A 21621-nucleotide genomic window follows, 5' to 3' on the forward strand; every position below is an offset into this window, starting at 1 on the left:
CTCAGAAATTCCATCCTCAAATTATGGGCTATGTCTGATACTAGTAGATTGCTCTTGGCCAAGAATTCAGCTTTTGCCAATGCTAGTCTGCATTTTATGAATATAGTGCAATGGAAATTTTTTTAGAAAAGTTGTCTATTTTGCCCCCTTCCTTCTTACAGTTGTATTGCTCACCTGATGATCTAAAAGATGCATATCTGCTAGCTTTAATAGACATGTTCACTTCGGTGGGCATCCACTGCAAGATTGTCTGGCCTACATCACACGGATCAGCTGCTCTCACCTAGTAGCGGGCAGCGCAGGGAGGAAAGGGGGGAATGGACACATGAGGAAGTGTCACCTGTTTCTGCTTCTGACTATCTTTTGAAGAAATTGTCCATACTGAGCACTGTAGACCTTCGTATAACACTTAGCACTTTTTTTCATCACAGACAACAAATACAATGAGAGCAATATAGTTATTGACAAAGATGCACGAAACTGAAAACAAAATTGACTGTTCAAAGCACATTTCATTACACATGGAACAGACAGCAATGGTGGAACAACATCATTGGTTGCAGAATCATGTAAAACACTGTGTGCTGTCTTTACACATTTCATCACCACCCACCTTTTTAGCTGAACAGGACTTGGAGATATTTACAATGAGCTATACCAAAGCTCTAGGGGACTCCACTTGAAAGATTTGTTACTTGTTGTAGTTTGTGTCAGATCCTGAAGTAATCAGAAAATAAATAAAAAATTTCTCAAAATAATAAAGATTGCTGGGTTCTCATTTTGACAGTTTCCTAACACACTGCAATGCTCCACTGTGCTATATAAGGTGCACTTATGAAGCTGATGTTTGTGAATGAATGCAGTGTTTTTGAACACTACCTGAATCAGTTCCATCCAAATGAGAGTCCAATACATGTGGCCACCTTGCTTCGGTGCCTTCTCGAAAGAAGGTAAAGGAGCAAAGAGAGGTTAGGGGAACATTCTTTTCTAGAGATGGAAAATTGCTAGTCAAAACTAAAGACTCAGCAACACAATTTAACTGTACAAAGAGCGCAATGGAAAACAATATAATGAAGATACAAAGGGTACAAAAAAGTGTGTCCATGGAACAGTTAAACTGCTTCAGGTTCAATGCTAAAAGAAGTCTTCCAGTAACATACACTCATGAAGACTGCTGAGGACAATGTTATTGTCAGGGGAATGCTGGAAAAAGCAAAGGTTCTATTAAGTGAAGTGTGAAATGTTAGAAATTTCAATATTGTGGGAGAACTTAAACCTCTAAAAAATTGTTATGGAATGGCTGAAATTACACAGAGTAAGAATTATTAAATGAAATTGGAGGGGCAAAATTCCTGTTCAGGCAATAAGAAGTTAATAATAACTGCATCAGAAAATACATGCTGATATTAAACAATGGAAAATCTGTGATGGAATACACCAATATGAAATAGGATAGATTGCTACTTACCACAAAGAGAAGGCACTGGCTGGTAGACAGGCACATTGAAAGAAGGCTGCTTGATATAATCACACATGTGTGAGGTATAGATGTGTGAATGTCTTCATGTTTTGGCTACATCTGGTGAAGGACTTACTCCAGCAACCCACCATATCAAACAGTCTTCCTTCACTGTGCCTGTCTGTCATTCAACACAGCTCTGTGTGGCGTGTAGAAATCTATCCTAGTTAATATTGTTATAGATGCTGATATTATACTCAACAAAAATTGGGGTGAGGAATAAAGTTTCTAATGACAACATGTTCTAGGTACCCTTTCATGTCAAATTAGCATAAGAGATAGGTCTTTTGACAATTAGGAACAACTAACTGTCATAGTTACTGTTGTATGGCCCTTAAAAATGGGCAGCCATTGGAACGTAACAATTAGTGAAATTCTCTACAGTATCTCATCAGGAGCATGTTTCCACACCTAGCTAACATTACAACTATGGTCAAGGTTAAAGTTACTGTTGCACATGACCACTTTGATGGTGAGCCTGGTAGACTGATGCAGGGGACAAGATTATTTTATGCTTATTGATGAGACTGTGGTAAGCAACTACTGATTTTTCTAAATCATAGTTTTGGTTTGCACAACATATGGAAATTACATGGATTGACTGACCTGTGCCATTGTTCCTGTACAATCAAGGATTATTGTAAATTCCAGGTATCCTAAGATCAAGATAGTCCTTAACAGAGCGCAGCATATCTTTTATCTTCCTGAGTGGTCAGAATAGATCCTATGCATTGCCTGGCAAGGATACTATCTATTTTATCTAAAAACAAAGATGATGTGACTTACCGAACGAAAGCGCTGGCAGGTCGATAAACACACAAACAAACACAAACACACACACAAAATTCAAGCTTTCGCAACAAACTGTTGCCTCATCAGGAAAGAGGGAAGGAGAGGGAAAGACGAGAGGATGTGGGTTTTAAGGGAGAGGGTAAGGAGTCATTCCAATCCCGGGAGCGGAAAGACTTACCTTAGGGGGAAAAGCGGACGGGTATACACTCGCACACACACACATATCCATCCACACATATACAGACACAAGCAGACATATTTAAAGAATTTTGCTAGATGTAGCAACACAGAAACAAATGAGTGTAATAGGCAGATTTTCTTTTGATTGTTTATCATTCTTCCCTGAGAGCATTAACTAAATATCTCAAACCCCATCGCTTTTCTTTCAGAGCATATGCTTTGGATTTTTTACCTCAGAATTCAAGTGACTCATCGGAAACAGATGTAGATTAATACAGTGTCCAGACCCCCACTCACGCTCATGCTCACACACACACACACACACACACACACACACACACACACACACATTCTTTCATAAGCCTTCCTAACAGACTTCATAAACTCTTGTCATGACCGTTTCCTGCAAACTTTAATTGATAACCAAATCTTTGCCCACATCCAGTAAAAATGTACTACGTTATCTGCCAATAGTCTGAAGTTAATCCTTTGCATTACAATGCCAGCCTGTTCCTGATTACTGAGGGACATTCATCGTTCCACCAGGTGACACACTGTGTCTTATGTTGTCTCAAAAATTCTGGACAGGATGAGGACCACCGAGTCTAGGATGCTGCCTCAGTGCCATAAATGAAAAATATCCTCTCATTATCCTCACTGTCCCTCCCACAGTGATATCCCACCACCTACCCAACCAACACAATATCCTTGACCATTTCCACAACTGCTCCCAACTCATTGCCTCAGTTATTCATAATCCCTGCAATACACCTAGATTCAAGATCTGTCCCATATGTCCTCCCACTAACAGTTACTCCAGTCTTGTCACAGGCATCTCCTACCTCATCAAAGGCAAGCCCACATACGGGACGCAGTGTAACACCTACAGCACCTCTCCGTGTTGATAAAACAAAAATAGCTCCCATGTCCTTAAAATATCAATTCACAAAATGACCCAAGTCCCTCCACAAGTAGTAATTACGAAAAATAAATAAAAACAAATAGAGGAAAATATCTAGTATAGAAAGCAAAAGAAAAGAAAAGGAACATTTAATTATAAATTTTAGAAACATGGGAAGGGGGAAAAACAGTAGAAAATATTAAAATATTAGTTATTACAATACATAAGAAAATCAATATTATAGTCATAGAACGTAGGTCTGGGTCCCCAAAGATAGTGTTTATTAAAGTATAAATAGCAATACCTTCTAATTACAATACTCCAGTCTCTAGTCTATTCTAGTTCGGAAGTTATTTAGGACGTACAGCTTTAGAGAACAACAATTGGGACTTTATTAAACGGGGATCAAGAACAGATCGTGACGAGATTGTTTTTGAGGATTGTCAATTCAAGACTTTAATTTGGACATTTATCAGATTAGATAAACGGGAAGGTGAATAGTAATCTCTTTGGCTTTAATGTCAATTCGTGTGAATATTTAAATGCTTTACTGAATTGAGAATTTTAACCGGATTCGGACTTTGAATTGTGATAGTGGGAAACTTTAACTTCACGTGACTAGTGATCATAGTTAATGACAGTTTGCGGATATTAAATAGAAATAACTTATTTACCGAAAGTGACAGGATATTATCTAACATCTCTGATGCTAGTGGGAATCCTACTTAGACATCTAATTACAGAACTTCTTTCAATGAGATCGTATGAGTGAACCTGTTTATTAATAATTCTTGTCAATAAACCGACGTTGTTAATTTGAAACATAATACAAGTCTTGAACATTAATTTAACTTAGATTAATAAACATTAAGGTTACGTGATCTATGCCAAGAACAAACTAGCGATTCATAACTAAAACAATTGAACGAAAGGTTAAAATATCGTCGTCTGTACACATTGGTAGTAAAGCTACTAAAGATTTTTTCTCTCAGAGTTGGGAAGACTCTACGTGTAGTGACCCATGTTTAACATTGGGTTTTAAAAGTAATCAAACTGATACTTAGCCGGGACAATATTAAATAAAAGTAAAACCCTTCAATGACACTTAAAACTTCCGGGCTGATAGGCCGTGGTCGAAGTATAAAACTGTCTCCTGACGTTTTAAGTGAAGACAATACCGGCCGTGAAAGCTTACATTGTATGACCTTCAATGACAGTCAATGTGTAAAAAATAAAATCAAACTTTCACCTATTAGACAAAAAAGCGAAAACAGAAAAAGGGCTGCTACAGCAGCCACATGATCTACCAACTTGGTTGCAAACATTGTGTTGCATTCTATTTCGGCATGACAACTATTAAGCTGTCTGTCAGCATGAATGGCCACAGCCCAAATGTGGCCAAGAAACAGCCAAACCACCCAAGTTGCTGAGCATGCCACCAAGGATGATATATTTAACTTCAATGGCTACTTCACTGCATGTGCCATCTATATTCTTCCCATCGACACATTCTTTTCCAAGTTATGAAGGTGGCAACTGTAATGGATCTGGGAAATGTTATTTTTTTACCTTATTTTTCGATACCGAAGTGTAAATGTTTTCTTATAGTTTTGTCAGAATTTATTATAATTTGTCTTATTACATGTTAATTTACCTCTGTTTTTGAGAGTGAAAGCATATTGTTTACTATTAGGAAATGTATCGAAGAACAGCAAAGAGACTGATTACAAATGGAAACTTGTGGATTGTGTAAAGTATCTTTGACGTTAGAGTCGTCTTTGACTATAGTCAGTCGGCAGCTAACTGTTGGTGTGTGATGATGGAAGAACATTGTGAAGGTCGAAGTCCTAAATAATTTTGAATTATGTTACTATTATTTTTGTATTGACTATAAAGAAGAAACTGTATTTAAAACACCAAAATGAGAGAAACACTTTGAACCACGTCATTTCTGCAGCCAACAACGATGCATTGTGGAATCATACTTAGACAACTGAAGCCAAGACTTATATCGCCTTGCAAACATCTAATGGAAAAGGTACTGTCACGAAATATGGCAAATTTAAGTTAATAAAAAAATAGTGACCATATTTTCAACTTGTGTCTTTCCGGGAAGCCGTATTTCAACTGGGGGCTCAGTGCCGGGATATTGTGTTCACGAGATCTTCAACAGTGCTACGAGGAAGAAAATTTTTGTGTGTTAAACCAGTTTCTTCAGAATGTGTGCTACAGTGTTTGTGTTCATCGGGAAGTAAAAGTTTTGGAGAAGAAATGTTTCGGCAAAAAAATATAATTTTCGACAGAAGAAAATACTTCAAGAATTTTGGTCAACAATCACATGGATGGAAAACGTGGTTTTGCAACAGTAGAAGAGTGTTCCAGATAAGTCACGAAACCCTCGTATTTTGTTAAAACAATATTTTTATCTTGTTTTGTATTGTTGTGTATAAATGTTTGTTCTTCACAATGACTTACGAGATTTTCGAGAGTATTGTGCCTAAAGTAGAGAGTAGTAATTTAATAGACTTCGAACATCAGGACAGGTCAAATAAAATAGAAAAAACTGATCAATTTGATTTGAAAAGTTTTCTTGTAAATTTCACGCAAGAAATTAGACAATCAGTTGACGACAATAAGACTTACTGGGATGAAAAACTTGATAACATTTTGTTGCAAGTCCAATCAGTCAATACCCAAGTGGGTGATCTTTCGAACAGAGTTGGCAGTGTTGAGGAAAAAATTGAATCTGTGGAAGCAAAAGTAAATGAAATTGATGCTAAATTGAGTGGTGAAATTAATACTGTAAAAAATGAGTTACTGGCAGATAGGGAAATAAATTTAATTGATTTTAATGAGATAAAAGGGGAAATTAAAAATTTGGATGAGAATACAAAAGTTTTAGTAAAAAATGTAGAACAAAAAATTGACAATCGCTTGGTTACTCTAGAAGAAAAAGTAGAATGCAATGATTTAGAAAACAAAAAATCTGTCAAAGAACTTAGCGAAAAAATTGAAAGTTTTGACATTGAATTTCAAAGCAAGAATTACAATGTCAACACATGTAATCTTGTATCTAATATTCCAGTGAAGCACTTTTCGGCAGATGGACCCTTACATCCCGTTGATTTTATGCAGTATTGTAAGGATTGTTTTTTACCTCACTCACCAGATGAAATAAAAATTAAATTTGTGAAAAAATTCTTGGAAGGGGAAGCTTTGACTTGGGCAAACCAGATTGTAACTTTGGGGATGACCTTTTTAGAATTTGAATCAAAATTTCTGGAAAAATTTTGGGATGATCTTAAACAAACTAGAATCAAAAGTGAATTTTTGAATGGGCGAAACTATAGAGAATCAGATGGGAACATGAAACAATTTTGCAAATGTGAACTTCAAAAACTTATTCATTTAACAAAACCTTTGGATGACTTGATCAAAATTGATACCTTAAAGAGAAGATTGCCATCAACAATGCAGTTGAGTTTAGTTCATTGTCCTGATAGTAATGTAGAGCAGTTTCTCAATTATATTGAAAAGTTGGATAGGGTAACATCAAGAACACACAATGGGTTTACTCAGAAAGGTAATGGTCAAAATTGGGGAAATGACAACTTTCAAAAAAGGGAACAAAACAATTTTCATGGCGTCAGTCAAAATTCAGGGAGATATAGCAATTTTGAAAAGAAGGACCATAATTTTTATCCAAAACAAGAACAACATTTTCGCGTTAATAATCAACAAAATAGAGAACACTTTGGGGATCAAAATGACAGAAATTTTGTTAGAGATCAGTACAATAGAAATTACCAACAATCAGGTAATGTTTGGCATAGGAATGGGAATAGAAATGTTGATCAGAGACATTGGCAGAACCATAATCAGCAATTCAAACAGGAACCGGAAATAAAAAACGAGTAGACGCCCCCTTGAAGGTCCGCAAGGTTGAGGCAGAAGGTGAGCATGATGAAGGGACCAATGGATGTGACTTTTATAAACTCAAACATGACAGTTCCAAACCTAAGCTATCACATGAGGTCATTAGTTGTTACTTATTGAAGAAATTTCAAGAGGAAAATAATGATGATAAAGATAACATTTTCAATACACAAGAACATACAGTAGATAAAAGTAATTGCGATTCATTTAATTTAACAGAGTTTTACACTTGGGTAGAAAAGAACAACACTTTGTCAGATGATGTAATTTGTAGTAGTTCAGAGATGTATGTGAATGAAAGAGAGAATGCATGCTGTGAGAATGAAAATGTTGGTGAAAGGGATCTGGTAACTTTAGAAAGGGGAAATAATATTTTGGAGGATAATTTGAATGTGTATGACCTGAATATGTGTAATGATAATGATGTTGTTGATAATGATGGTAATGGTATTGATGATGATGTTAAGGAAAGGTATTTCATTAGTTTAAATAGGGAGTTGGGTATACACATGGTTGAAAATGGATTAAATAGTGAGAATATTATAGAAATTCCCAGGGATGTTACCAGGATGAATAAAGCTCGCAAGCTGGGTGTATGTAAAAGTGTGAATTTAGATGTTGCTGGTAAAGAATCTGACTACACAAATAACGATGACACATGTATAACTTCTTACCTAAGTGAAACTTTTACAGATACTAATGATACACACACATTTCTTATGAATCTATGGCTGAACAGTGAAACTATTTCTTTTGACAAGAACTTTAGAAAGATGCTTATTAATGTATGTGAAACTGTATGTCCTGAGTGGTGGAAAAAGATGAGATATTTTATTTTTGAAAAGCTGAAGGATAAATACTTCAATAGTATACAATGTGATTTGGATGAAAATTCTTGGCTATTTGAGATAATAGAGAGTACTAATGACAATTTTGTATCTTGTGCAAATTTTATAACTGTGACAAATAATACATATAATGATATACCATATGATTCTGATAAGTATAGGTTTGGGGAAATTGAAAGTGATTTATTACATGAGGAGACAGGTTCTGAGAAAAGTGATCAATTTTGCAGTCCTTATATAAAAGTTCAAATTGGGTCATGGATTGGTAAATGTTTAATTGATACAGGAAGTGAGATCTCGGGAATATCTGAAGGGTTAAGCAAGAAATTGAAAGTGGGGAAAGATTATGTTGAAATGCCAGTTGTTGGGGTAAAGATAAAAGGTGCTACTGGGAAGAGCAGTAAATTGGTAAAAAGCCAGGCTTTAGTGACATTTTTAATTGAAGGCAAGTTGTTCACACATGGATGTTTTGTAATTCAGGAATTTAATGAGGATTTTCTTTTGGGTATGAATTGGATTGTAAAAGTAAATACAGCATTTGATTGGGTTGGAAGAAAACTTTTGATAGAAACTAGTGAAAGGGAATACATTCAGACAAATTTTGTGAACACCCTTGGTGATCAGAGTAATGGAAATTTTGACAGTATCAATTTACTAAAAGAAAATAGATTGGAGAATATTGAAACTCATAGATTTGATACTGATGAAGTTGAATTTGGGAATTTAGTAAATTTGAAAATTTCAGAAACACAAAATTTATCTGGGGAGCAAAAACAACAGTTAGAAAATCTGCTGTGGGAATACAGTGATGTTTTCAGTGACATACCTGGTAGGGTAAAGGGTTATCAGTGTGAGCTTCAGGTAAAACCTCATGAACCATTTTTCATAAAACCATACAGTATTGCAATATCAAAAAGACCTGCTGTTGAGAAAGAGCTGAAAAAAATGGAAGGATGTAATATAATAGAAAGGAGTATCAGTGCATATAATAATCCTCTAGTTGTAGTTTCGAAAAAAGATGGTGGAGTAAGATTGGTTTTGGACTCTAGACACTTAAACAAAATTTTGTTCAGACAGACAGACCATCCTGAAAATATTGATGAGTTACTCTATAAATTTACAGATATAAAATATATGTCAAGTTTGGATCTAACTTCGGGTTTTCATCAGGTACCACTTTCGGTTAATTCTAGAAAATATACTGCTTTCTTGTACAATGGTAAGAGTTACCAATATTGTGTTGTACCATTTGGGTTAAATTCTTCTGTTTCCGAATTTATAAGAGCTTTGGATCATGTACTGGGGCAAGAACTTGCGTCTAAACTGATAATTTATGTAGATGACATTTTGGTTACAGGGCAAAATTGGGAGGAACATTTTTCGATTTTGAAGTCAGTTTGTGAAAAACTTAGAAAAGGGGGGATGACATTGAAATTAGAGAAATGTAAGTTTACAGTTTCTGAATTAAAATTTTTGGGTCATGTTGTCACAGACAAGGGAATTTTGGCAGATCCAGAAAAAATTAAAGCAATTTCAGAAATTCCTATTCCTAAGACTAAAAAACAATTAAAGTCGTTCTTTGGGTTATGCGGTTATTACCGAAAACATATAAGTGATCAGAGTCTGAATGCACCATGTTTAAGTCAGTTACTTAAGAAAAGCACTGTTTGGGTTTGGGATAAAAGTTGTCAGGAAGAGTTTGATAAAATTAAGCAAGAGTTGAGGAAGCAACACTTATTACACAGACCTGATTTTAATTTACCATTTTGTTTGAACACTGATAGCAGTAATTATGGGCTTGGAGCAGAGTTATTTCAAGAAAGAGTAGAGAATGGAGTTAAGATAGATTGTACCATAGCATTTGCAAGCAGAATGTTGCTCAAGCATGAGAAAAATTATACAGTCACAGAGAAGGAACTTTTGGCAATTCATTGGGCTTTTACAAAATTTAGAATTTACCTTATTGGACATAAAACCATAGTATTTTCGGATCATAAAGCTTTGAGTTACTTACAAGAGTGCAAATTATACCACAGTAGATTGACCAGATGGGCAATATTTCTGCAACAGTTTGACTTCGAAATCAAACACATTAAAGGTTCTGAGAATGTAGTAGCTGATTCACTTTCAAGGTTACCAATTGGGGGAGAAAAGGAGATTTTTGAACAAGAGGAGGAAAAGCAATTTAAAATTAGATACTTAAAAGGGGTGGAAAATGAGAAAACAATTAGAGCTATGTGTAACAAAATTAGAAAAAATCAAAATTTGGATCAGAGTTGGAAATTAATCAAAGAATGTTTAGGCAAGAAGGGGTATGAGAAACTTGATAAATTTTACAAATTACATAAGGGGATTTTATTTCGGAGAACAGATGTAGATTCTGATAATTGGAAACTGTGTTGGCCAGAGGCAGATGCTGATAAGCTGATCATTTACATACATGAAAGTTTTGGTCATTGTGGGATACAGAAGTGCATTCAAAAGATACAAGAAAATGTTTATTTTTACAATATTGGAAAGAAGGTAAGAAAAGAATTGGCAACCTGTGACAAATGTCAGAGAGTTAAAGTGAGCAATCAAAGATGTGGTGGAGAGATGCAAAACATTATTCCGGAAAAACCTTTAGATCTTATCGCAGTGGACTTATATGGAATGTTACCAAAGAGTAAAGGTGGTCACTGTTACATATTTGTTATGGTAGATGTATTTTCAAAATTAATTAAACTATATCCAGTGAAAAAAGCTACTAGTCATGAAATTATAATAAAAATTGAAAGAGATTATTTCGCACAGGTGGGTAAACCAAAAGCTATATTATCAGATAATGGTTCACAGTTTACTTCAAAAATTTGGAAACAGTTTATTGAAAGATCAAAATTGAAGCATATACTTATATCTGTTTATTCTCCGTCCACCAATCCTGCAGAAAGATATATGAGGGAAATTGGGAGACTTTGTAGAACCTACTGTAGCCATAAACATCCAACTTGGTTTGAGCACATTCGAAATTTTGAAGATATTATGAATAGCATACAACATAGTTCCACAGGATTTTCACCGTATGAGATTATGTTTAATATTAGACCTCCAAATCTTATATCAGAACTTATTGAATTTCCTATATGTACACCTTTAACTATGCAAGAGAGAGAAGATATTGTCAGGGAAACTATGAGGAAACAAGGGGAAAAGAGGAATAAAAGACATAACAATAGGGTAAGATTAACCACTTTTAAAATTGGGGATCTTGTTCTGGTCAAATCTCATGAAAAATCAAAAATGTTAACTTCAGAAATTAAAAAATTCTTTGATATCTATATTGGGCCTTTTGAAGTCATAGAAAATCCACACCCTAATGCTTATCGTTTGGTGTATCCTAAGTCAAAGAAATTATTTGGTCTCAGGAATGTTGTCTCTTTAAAACTGTATAAACAGAAATCATAATTTCAAAAAAAAAATTTAAATAATCTATTATCATCAAAAACGAAAGTCCTCCACTGGAATATGCTTGTTAGGTCAAACTACCTGTACAACCAAGTATGTATATTTGCATGTATAAATTAATAATTTGAAGTCACATGTTAATTGAAACTGATGAAAAAACACTGATGTAACAAAGAATGAGAGAAAGATTTATTTTTACTATTTTTACAAAAAAAGTCTCCCTAGTGAGCATTTCTGAATTTTTTTTCTAATTTTTGGAAGCTAAGTCTTCCCTGTGGGTGAAGGCATGCATGTGAGGACATGCATGCAAAGGTATAAGTTTCAAAACCAATTTTAGATAAAGCCTCATGATATATGAGCAGTTTATTGTTGTTTATACTGATGCTGTGGGGAGCAAAAGTACTCTTCATAAGAATGTGACTTGTAGTAATATTGTAGTAGAGAGGAAAGTGTACATAAATAAAAAAAAATTTAGATAATACTGATGTATCTTTAGCTGTACTAAAAGAAGAAAATCATAAGAAAAAAAAATACAAACAAAAAAAAACATGAGTAAAAAAAAAAGAAAATCATAAGCAAAAAAAATTAAACAAAAACAAAAAAAACCGTGACTAATAAAAAAATAAAAAAATCAGAAGTTAAAAAAAATATATGTATGAAAAAATTAAATTAAATCTTATTCTAGCAAAGGAGTTTTACCTTTCTATTATTTTTAATCTGTATGCTGAATGTTAGAATATTTCTCATGTATGTTTTATACCATATATATTTGTCATGTCAAATAATTTCTTTACTTGAATTTTTGTGTATGGGATTGATGGGGAAGTATCATTGCAACAACAGCCAGTAACAAGTCCACAGATTCAAAGAATCCAAATTTAGAAGAGGTTATCAGACTGCATCATTAGTGTACTAATTGTGTAATACAGATCCATTACTGAGAGTGGTCGGGATTTTGTTGTATATGTCCATAACAACAAAAGCCCTGGGGAGCAGTTGTAATGGATCTGGGAAATGTTATTTTTTACCTTATTTTTCGATACCGAAGTGTAAATGTTTTCTTATAGTTTTGTCAGAATTTATTATAATTTGTCTTATTACATGTTAATTTACCTCTGTTTTTGAGAGTGAAAGCATATTGTTTACTATTAGGAAATGTATCGAAGAACAGCAAAGAGACTGATTACAAATGGAAACTTGTAGTATCTTTGACGTTAGAGTCGTCTTTGACTATAGTCAGTCGGCAGCTAACTGTTGGTGTGTGATGATGGAAGAACATTGTGAAGGTCGAAGTCCTAAATAATTTTGAATTATGTTACTATTATTTTTGTATTGACTATAAAGAAGAAACTGTATTTAAAACACCAAAATGAGAGAAACACTTTGAACCACGTCATTTCTGCAGCCAACAACGATGCATTGTGGAATCATACTTAGACAACTGAAGCCAAGACTTATATCGCCTTGCAAACATCTAATGGAAAAGGTACTGTCACGAAATATGGCAAATTTAAGTTAATAAAAAAATAGTGACCATATTTTCAACTTGTGTCTTTCCGGGAAGCCGTATTTCACAACTCACCCTGCAGCACACACTTCATTACTGTAACCCTCCTGGTGTCAACATTCTGAATCTAAATCCTCTGCACACGCTTGACACAGTGGCAATGGTAAAGCATGACCTCAGCGATAACAGTCCCTTGTGACAGATTCTAACCATCAGACCACAATCAAATACACTGATACTGTGCTTCTTGCCTACCTGCTTCTCAAATGTCACCCAATAGCCAGTACCAAGTCTGACAACACCCCAACCACATGCCATGCCAAATTACTCTAGATCATAAGGGTGACAGGGGAACCCTCTCTCAAACACGGAGACTACATGTGACTAATTTTTACACAGTAGCAAAGTTTCTCTGCTGCATTACTGCTGCACGACATTCTGCACTCCACAATGGAACAGCTCTACAAACTCAAGTATGAGGGAGTACAAACAGGCATCCCTGGGGTTGAAAATAAATGGTCCGGTCCAGATGGAATTACAATATATACTTAGCTTGCATTTATCATGAATCTTTTGCCAAGTGACTGGAAAAAAGTGCAGGTGATTCCTATATGTAAGAAGGGTAAAAGAATGGACCCCACAAAATTACAGACCAATATACTTAGTGTCAGTTAACTGTATAATTCTTAAGCATATTCTAAGTTCAAATATTATAAATTTGCTTGAGACAGAAATGCTTTTATTCACAAATCACCACGAATTTAGAAAGCATCACTTGTACAATACTCTGTTTGCCATTTTCTCACACTATATCCTGTGAACTATGGATGAAGGGCAACAGGCACATTCCACAGTCCTAGATTTCTGGACAGTGTTTCACAAGTTGCCACTTGAGACTGTTAACGAAGCCCTGAGCATATGGAATAGGTACTCAGATATGTGAGAGGCTTGAAGACCTTATAAGTAATACAGACCAGGTATGTCTTCATTGGAGACAAAGATATCATCAAGACTGATCCCAGGGAAGTATGATAAGATCGCTCTTGTTCTCTAAATACAGAGTGTCCATCATTAAAGGTTCAGTAAAAAAACACTGTCGAAAGAAAACCACTGCTCAGAATGATGTCAAATTTGAACAGCATATTACTGACACAGGAGGAAACATCACAGAACAAATAGAAATTAATGAAAATATCACCAGTAGATGGCACTGTAAGCATGTCAACATAAATGGGGTCAGCTATAAATGAAAGATGAATTGCAATATCCTGGCTATGGTTAGAGTAGCATATTACATCATCCATACTGTTCAATGTGCATGACAGTTGTGGCACTGTTACCTGGGAAAGCCCATCCACCGTGACTAGGTCGTAGGACATCGCAATGGGAAAAATCAGTCAGTTGTCCTAAGGCCAAGAACTGCATATAACACAAAACGACATTGGTTTTTAATTTTCATGAGACTGGTGTAAGATGCATTCAATATGCTGTCCACCATTTTCTGCCGCAAGTTGAAATCGAGAAACAGCACGTTTCATAACAGATTGGAATGTCCCGAGGGTCATGGTCACAAGGTGGTGCACAAGGCTTGCCTTCAATTCAGCTATTTTCATAATCGGAGAATGAACACAACAACATCTTTCAGATAAAGTCACACGGATTAAGATCAGGTGACCCAGATGGCCAGGCTGCAGGTAAATGACAGGTGATAATTCTGACATCAAAACACCTCTGCAGCAGCCACCTCACTGGTGGCTGTGCAATATGCAGAGGAGTGCCATCTTGCATAAAAATGACCCTACCCACACATCTATGCTACTGAGGAATTGGAATGACACTGGTATGCAACAGACTCTCATAGCATTTACCAGTGATGGTACACGTAACAAGACCTGCAGGGCACATCTTCTCAAAAAAATATGGCCCTATGATAAACAATGCCATTAACCTGCATCACACAGTCACCTATGCAGAATGAAGTGGTACTGACTGAAGTGCTTGCGGATTTTCTGTTTCCAAGATTCTGCAGTTCTGTGTATTGATGTGTCCTTGGATATAGAAATGGGCTTTTTCTGTACACAGAATGTTCCATGGCCATTCACTGTCTACTTCCATATGAGGAATAAATTCCAAAGCGAATGTTTGTCTTGCTGGCAGATCAGCAGAAGACAACTCCTGATCACTGGTAGTTTTGTACGGATAGCATTGCAGGATTTCACACACCATACTCAGAAGCATGGCTAACTTTGGGCAATTCCCCATGCACTGTATGTTTGCACACCACCACTATACCCCTCCTGCAATGCTGTGACCACATCTTTGATAGACGTCAGATCAATTGCTTTCCTCCCTCTGCCACATTGCACTTCAAAAGAACATGTATTTTTGAATTGTGTAATCATTTTCTCCAGACCTTAGCAGACATAAGATTAATGCCTGTTTTCATACCATTGAGTGTCCTGAACTTCTGCATGGTTACTGGTGCACATTCACCATTATTGTAAAAGCTTTACCAGTAGCATGCAACCCTCCATGGAGACAGATGTGTTGGGCACCTTGGGCACAAACTGAGGAACAGCCATTTCCCAAGCATCTGTTGGTGCATATACTCCGACGCTTTCAGTGCCATCTATTGGTCAAATTTTTGTTAATTATTTTGTTCCATGTTTCTCCATGTGTCAATAACATATCGTTCAACTCTGACATCACTCTGGGCAGTAGTTCTCTTTCTACAGATTGTTGAAACTGGAACTTTAACTATGGACAATCTATACATAAACAATCTTTCACACAGGGTATCAACTTGTGACTGTTTGCTAATGATGCTTTAATGTACAGGAAAGTTTCACTTTTGATTGGCTGTAGTAGGATACAGGTGATTTGGATAGAAATTATGTTTGATGTGATGAAAGACTGTTTGCTTTAAATGTGGGAAAGTTATTGAAGATGAGTACAAAAAGCAATCCTATAATGCTAATTTTGTAAATAAAACTGTCTTCACTTGATGCAACTTAATTTATTTTTCCCAGGTGCATTTCACCTTTTTCTTACTCTAACGCATCTTCAGTGGGCTCCATAATGATACAGTTTCGCTATTTTTAGATTATCAAACAGTTCATGCCAAATGCTTTAGGTAATCAAGTAATTACTTACAGTTTGCTGTGATCTGTGTTTCCTTTCGTATGGTCTGGAGGTTGCATTACCACTTTATTTTCAATAACATAAGCACAATTTTGTACTCCGAACTTTTTCACTGTTCACCATGTTTCTCCTTCTTTTTGGTAGTGTACTATTATTCTTTTGCCACTAGATATAGCTATTTGTTCCAGCACTGTGCTTTAAACATTGTAAATATTGTAACTTCACTATGTGTTCCTCCTCTTTGGTTTGTTTACCTACATGTTGCCAACCTAATGAAGTATATGTTCAAAACCCACTTCTATTCATGATGTTTATATCTGTGTGTGTGTGTGTGTGTGTGTGTGTGTGTGTGTGTGTGTGTGAGAGAGAGAGAGAGAGAGAGAGAGAGAGAGAGAGAGAGAGTTGAAGAGTGTGTGTAGACACTTTGTCTTTTTTTTAGTGTGTGTGTGTGTGTGTGTGTGTGTGTGTGTGAGGGGGGATGGGGGTGGTCAGAGTTGTAGAGTGATGAGTATGAATATAATAGCTATTAGAGAGTGGTTGGGGACAGTTGATTTTGCTTTTGGTTTCAGTGTTCTCTAGAGGGGTTCACGAATAAGTGAGCGAAAAGACACTGGGTGGTACTATTATTATTATTATTATTATTCTAATCCTCTTCGGGAGTGTAATTCCAATATTTTATCTATTAGTGTAAACAATGGATTGTTTCGCATGTTTACTTGATCATTCAACAGGGTTTTCCTTTCTGCTTTGGTTTTCTGAATGTGGTAATTATCTTGCAGGGTTAGGAGGTGTTTTTTATTGCTGATTCTAATTATTTTCATGTCTTCTTCTGTAGTGGTTGGTTTGTGGTTCTGTTCTCTTAGGTATTCTGCAAATGTGGAGTGGTTTGTCTCATATTTCCAGGCTCTCATGTGATCTTAGTATCTGACATCAAATGTTCTACCTGTTTGGTCTATGTATCTGCCTTCACAAATGTTACACTGCAGTTGATATATACCTGCTTTCTGGTATATGTCTCTGTTTTTTGTCAGTTTTGGGGTGTATTTTTGTATAGAATTGTCTGTTGTGTATACTATGTTTATTCCATATTTTGAAAATGTTTGTGATTTTATGTGCAAGAAAAAGGCAAAACGTGTATGGGAAAAATAAATTAAGTTGCAACAAGAAAAGGTGGTTTTATTTATAAAACAAATATGTCTCTGCTTGCTGTGGAAGATGGCCATGCAAACAAACTTGTTAACCCTACAATGTTTTAATAATACAGTATTAGTGGCATCTGCCTTGACACAGTCATGTTGATAAACATCTGGGTGTAACGCTGCAAAAATGAACAAGCACATTAGGTCGGTAGAAGGATAATCCTAGGAAAGTTAAGTGTTCAGAGCACTTGTGTGAACTATTCTCAAGTACTACTCGAGTGTTCAGAATGCCACAGATTGGAATATAGGAAGACATCACAGCAAGTCAAAGGCACGGTGTCAAATTGGTTTCTGGAAGATTTGTACAACACATCAGTATTATAGCAATGCTCCGTGAACTCAAATGGAAATCCCTTGAGGGAAGAAGACAATCATTTTTCGAAATACTATTGAGAAATTTTAGAGGAAAGAAGGCAGATTAGGGTTTAATGTCCCGTCGACATCGAGGTCATTAGTGACAGAGAACAACCTCAAACTGTCTGAAGGATGGGGAAGCAAATCAAAAATGCCCTTTCAAAGGAACCATCCCAGCATTTGCCTAAAGCAGTTTAGGAAGATCACAGAAAACCTAATTTGGTATGGCTGGACACAGATATGAACCTTTGGAAAAGTTTAGAGAACCAGGATTTGTGAAGAGACTGTAGAACAATCCTGCTGTCCCTAATACATCTCATGTAATGACAGAAAAGATAAAAGAGAGAAATTAGGGTTCATATGGGAGTACACAGACAGTAATTTTTCTCTTGCTCCTTTAGCAAATGGCAGTAGTACCGCCAGCGATGCACCATATGGTAACTTGCAGAGTATGCAAGTAGAAGCAGATGTAGATCGAAGCTAACTGAGTTATTTTGGGATTGAGGTTAGTGCAACTTTTTGGGTGCGTCTGTGGTGAAGTGATTCACCAAATTCAAAATAGAAAACTGGGAATAATATCCAATTTGCCCTGTGTAATATCTACCAAAGTAGTTTCTTTTTTAACAATATTCTTTTTGGTACATTAACCCATATTGATAAGTGGCCACTATATACATCCTTACCAACTTCCCAATGAGCAATATCCAGACGAGCAGGTGACCAAAGAAGCCAAATGCTGCAACAACAGTCTTTGCTAGAGTGTGCCACTTGCACTCAGTTGAAAAAGCTAATACATTTTGTGAAAATTAAGCTCTTGTAAGTCAACTGTATTGTTGGCACTCAGAGAAGGAAGATTAGACTTTAATGTCCTACTGATGACAAGTTCATTAGAGATGGTGCACGAGCTTCGATTGGTCGAAGATGGGAAAGGAAATGTGTGTTGCCCTTTCAAAGAAACTATCACAGTATTTGTCTTAAACAATTTAGGAAGATCAAGGAATGCTTGGATGAGGTTTTTGACTACTGCCCTCCCACATACAAGCCCTGGGTCTTAAAACACTACACTGCCTCATTAGGTTTAGCAGCTGATGGTCACTTCATAGAAAGGGCAATCAATTAACCAACAAATACACACACCGAATCTGCTTAACAAACTGCACGATGTTGGAGGTCTAGTTTCAAGAAAAAGACAAGTTAAACAAACAGAAGTTAAAATTTAGTTGGGCATTTTTATTATACAATATCTATTAGCTAATAAAAGCCAAAATGACTTGCTGCATTCTATACATGGCCACCTTCTAACACAGTACAGCTTATTTTAAATTAGTAGCTCACCTAAGACCATTGTTTTCAGTATCTGATGAATTGAATTACTGAAATACCATACAATTGTCAGCTTGGTTGGAAACCTAAAAAAATTCTTCCCATATATCAAGCCAAGAAAACTTCCATTTACATATTTTTACAGCCATATATTCTAAACTCTAATTTTAAGTAGTTTACAATATATTAAACTACTTTATAATGTTAGTGTTCACCATGAAAATGTATTCAGTGGTACACATAAGTTAATACAAAACTGTTTTGTCATAGAGGTAGTACAATAGGTACAATATTATGTTGACATTAATTTAGATTAATTATGCGGCAATTGACAAGTATGCAAAAACATTTGATGTTCAATACGCCAACCATGGTCAACTGAAGCCTACTTGTCATGCGAGTCAGATAAGATGCTAAGGAAACAATGTCTTATTTTCAAATTATACTGAATAATGTACCAACAGCTAATGTAGTGCAGATCTAGAGTAGCTCTGCTCATAAGCACTTTACATTCATGGATACATTTTGACCAGCAAAATACAAATTTGATGGTATCTTATCCGAAAGGCACAATCTTTTGAAACATCTGGAGTTTAGTTATGTTTAAACACTTTGATTCCCATTCTTCTTGTTTTCAATTCTTTTCTGCAATCTTTCAGCATGTTTCCATGTTGAAATTGAAGGACATCAAAAGCCTCCCACACTAATACGACTTTTAACAGAAATGCTGGCATTTAACATGGTTTTCCAGTGTGCCCATACTTGAACTAATGCTGTTTGAAACAACTGAGCCTTGTGCAATTTTGATTTGCTCAGTGTTTGTTGTCATTTGGAAGATCGAATGTTTAGAACCAGTGTCCTGACAACACTTGTGTCTCACAACACTTGTGTCTCCTGAGGCAGAAAATGTTGTTGAAATTCATCATGGTCTTATTAACCAAACCAACAGAGCATTTACCTGAAGCTATTTAGGTGAAACCTAAATAATTGAATCAAGATGGGTTGGGATTTGAAATCAATTCCTTTGACTTAATCACTGTGTCACTGCTCTCCTTTATACTGTCATTTGTTGGCGTTTTATAGAATTAAACAGACAATGTATGCCACACATATTTCTACAATACACATTTTGTTAATAGCTCCTGAATGTCATAAGACTATCAAGTTTAGTACTTATTTGTGTGCATCCATATGTTAAAAGTACTAGTATAAATTTAAAATGATAAATAATAGAACAAATGAAGGCTTACCTTTATTTGTTCATAATCCTTAGGACAAAATTTAACAATGGGAGCCTCAAACAGCAAAAGAGGGCTGCAGCTGCTCCATTTTCGATAACCACTTACAAAGTCCATTCCTAGTAAGTGACCAGATACTGATGTCATTATCATTTGACTTCGCTGTCCAAACACTGTGTATTCAAATTCATAGATTTTGTTGTATTTTGATAGCCCCTCTCTCTGAAAAATATAAGGGCCAATGTGAGCAAAAAAGTTACATAATGCAGGTAGTATCTATTCAGTTACAGACTGCCATCTAAAATAAGCATATCATTAAAACTTAAAAAAAAAAAAATTTCTTTCATATATTCTCAAATTGAATTTTATAAAATGGTAATATGTTCTTAAATGAGGTTAAGTAATTTCACTTACAAACAAGATTTTTTTTATTTCAGGTACAATGTAATTATTGTATGTGACAACTTTTGTTGAAAATTTAAATGGTGTTTTAAATAGAAGTTCATAAATGAATCTGTTCCTAATATAGTCACGAAGGGACAAGCTGTGAACTGTGGTATCTGACCAAAGTAAACTGTTTTTTAAACTCTCATAACAAATATATGACAGTAATAAAACAACATGTGACACCACAAGACATAAAGAGCATTGCTTTAACACATGTACAGCCAAAAGGTTCACCTGAAATGAAGGGGGAAGTCGAAAAACACTGTAAAGAGCCTCAAAATATGAACTTACTGGTTGACTCCTACAATACATTAAAAACTGCAACTGGCTACTGATAATAATGCTATTTTTTAAGAATAAATAACCCTGTTAGTGGTGCCAAACCAACGTGTACATCAGGCAGCTGCTCACACTTAAAATTGCATATAGCTTATGATGTGCATGTGCTATAGTCAACAAACAAGACCAAGATGGAGAAAATATCTTGCTTCTGCTGCTGAACTGGACACGTAAAATGGCCTACATCAGCTCATCACCCAGAGGAGCTCAGGGAATTATGATTCTCAGTTTACAATGGCAGACTTGCTTGTTTCTGTGATAAATGCAAAAAAAGCACAGACTTTTTTTTTATATAATGTGTTGATTCAGTCCCACCTACAGTCAATTTTCTGTAATTATATATGACTTTTCGTATGTTTCGCAATAAAACTGGAAATCTAAGTGCACAACTGACTTGTCCGACTTTGTCATTGTTAAATAGATAACAATTGTAAGTGCACTACACTATTGTTG

General features: G+C 35.6%; 1 protein-coding gene across 3 annotated transcripts in view; it reads right to left on the bottom strand.

Annotated features, from left to right (window-relative positions):
• The window catches only part of LOC126236443 (DNA topoisomerase 3-alpha), a 222279-nt gene that overhangs the window by 186586 nt on the left and 14072 nt on the right, over positions 1–21621 (bottom strand). For all 3 annotated transcript variants that reach the window (XR_007544915.1, XM_049945758.1, XM_049945757.1), the window contains exon 2: positions 20395–20604. Coding sequence is in view for 2 of the 3 variants with exons in the window: in XM_049945758.1 (XP_049801715.1) it covers positions 20395–20604 (210 nt within the window). In the remaining variant the exon portion in view is untranslated. The remainder of the gene's footprint in view (positions 1–20394; positions 20605–21621) is intronic.

Source organism: Schistocerca nitens, chromosome 2 (genome assembly GCF_023898315.1).
Source record: "Schistocerca nitens isolate TAMUIC-IGC-003100 chromosome 2, iqSchNite1.1, whole genome shotgun sequence".
Classification (NCBI taxonomy): Eukaryota; Metazoa; Arthropoda; class Insecta; order Orthoptera; family Acrididae; genus Schistocerca; species Schistocerca nitens.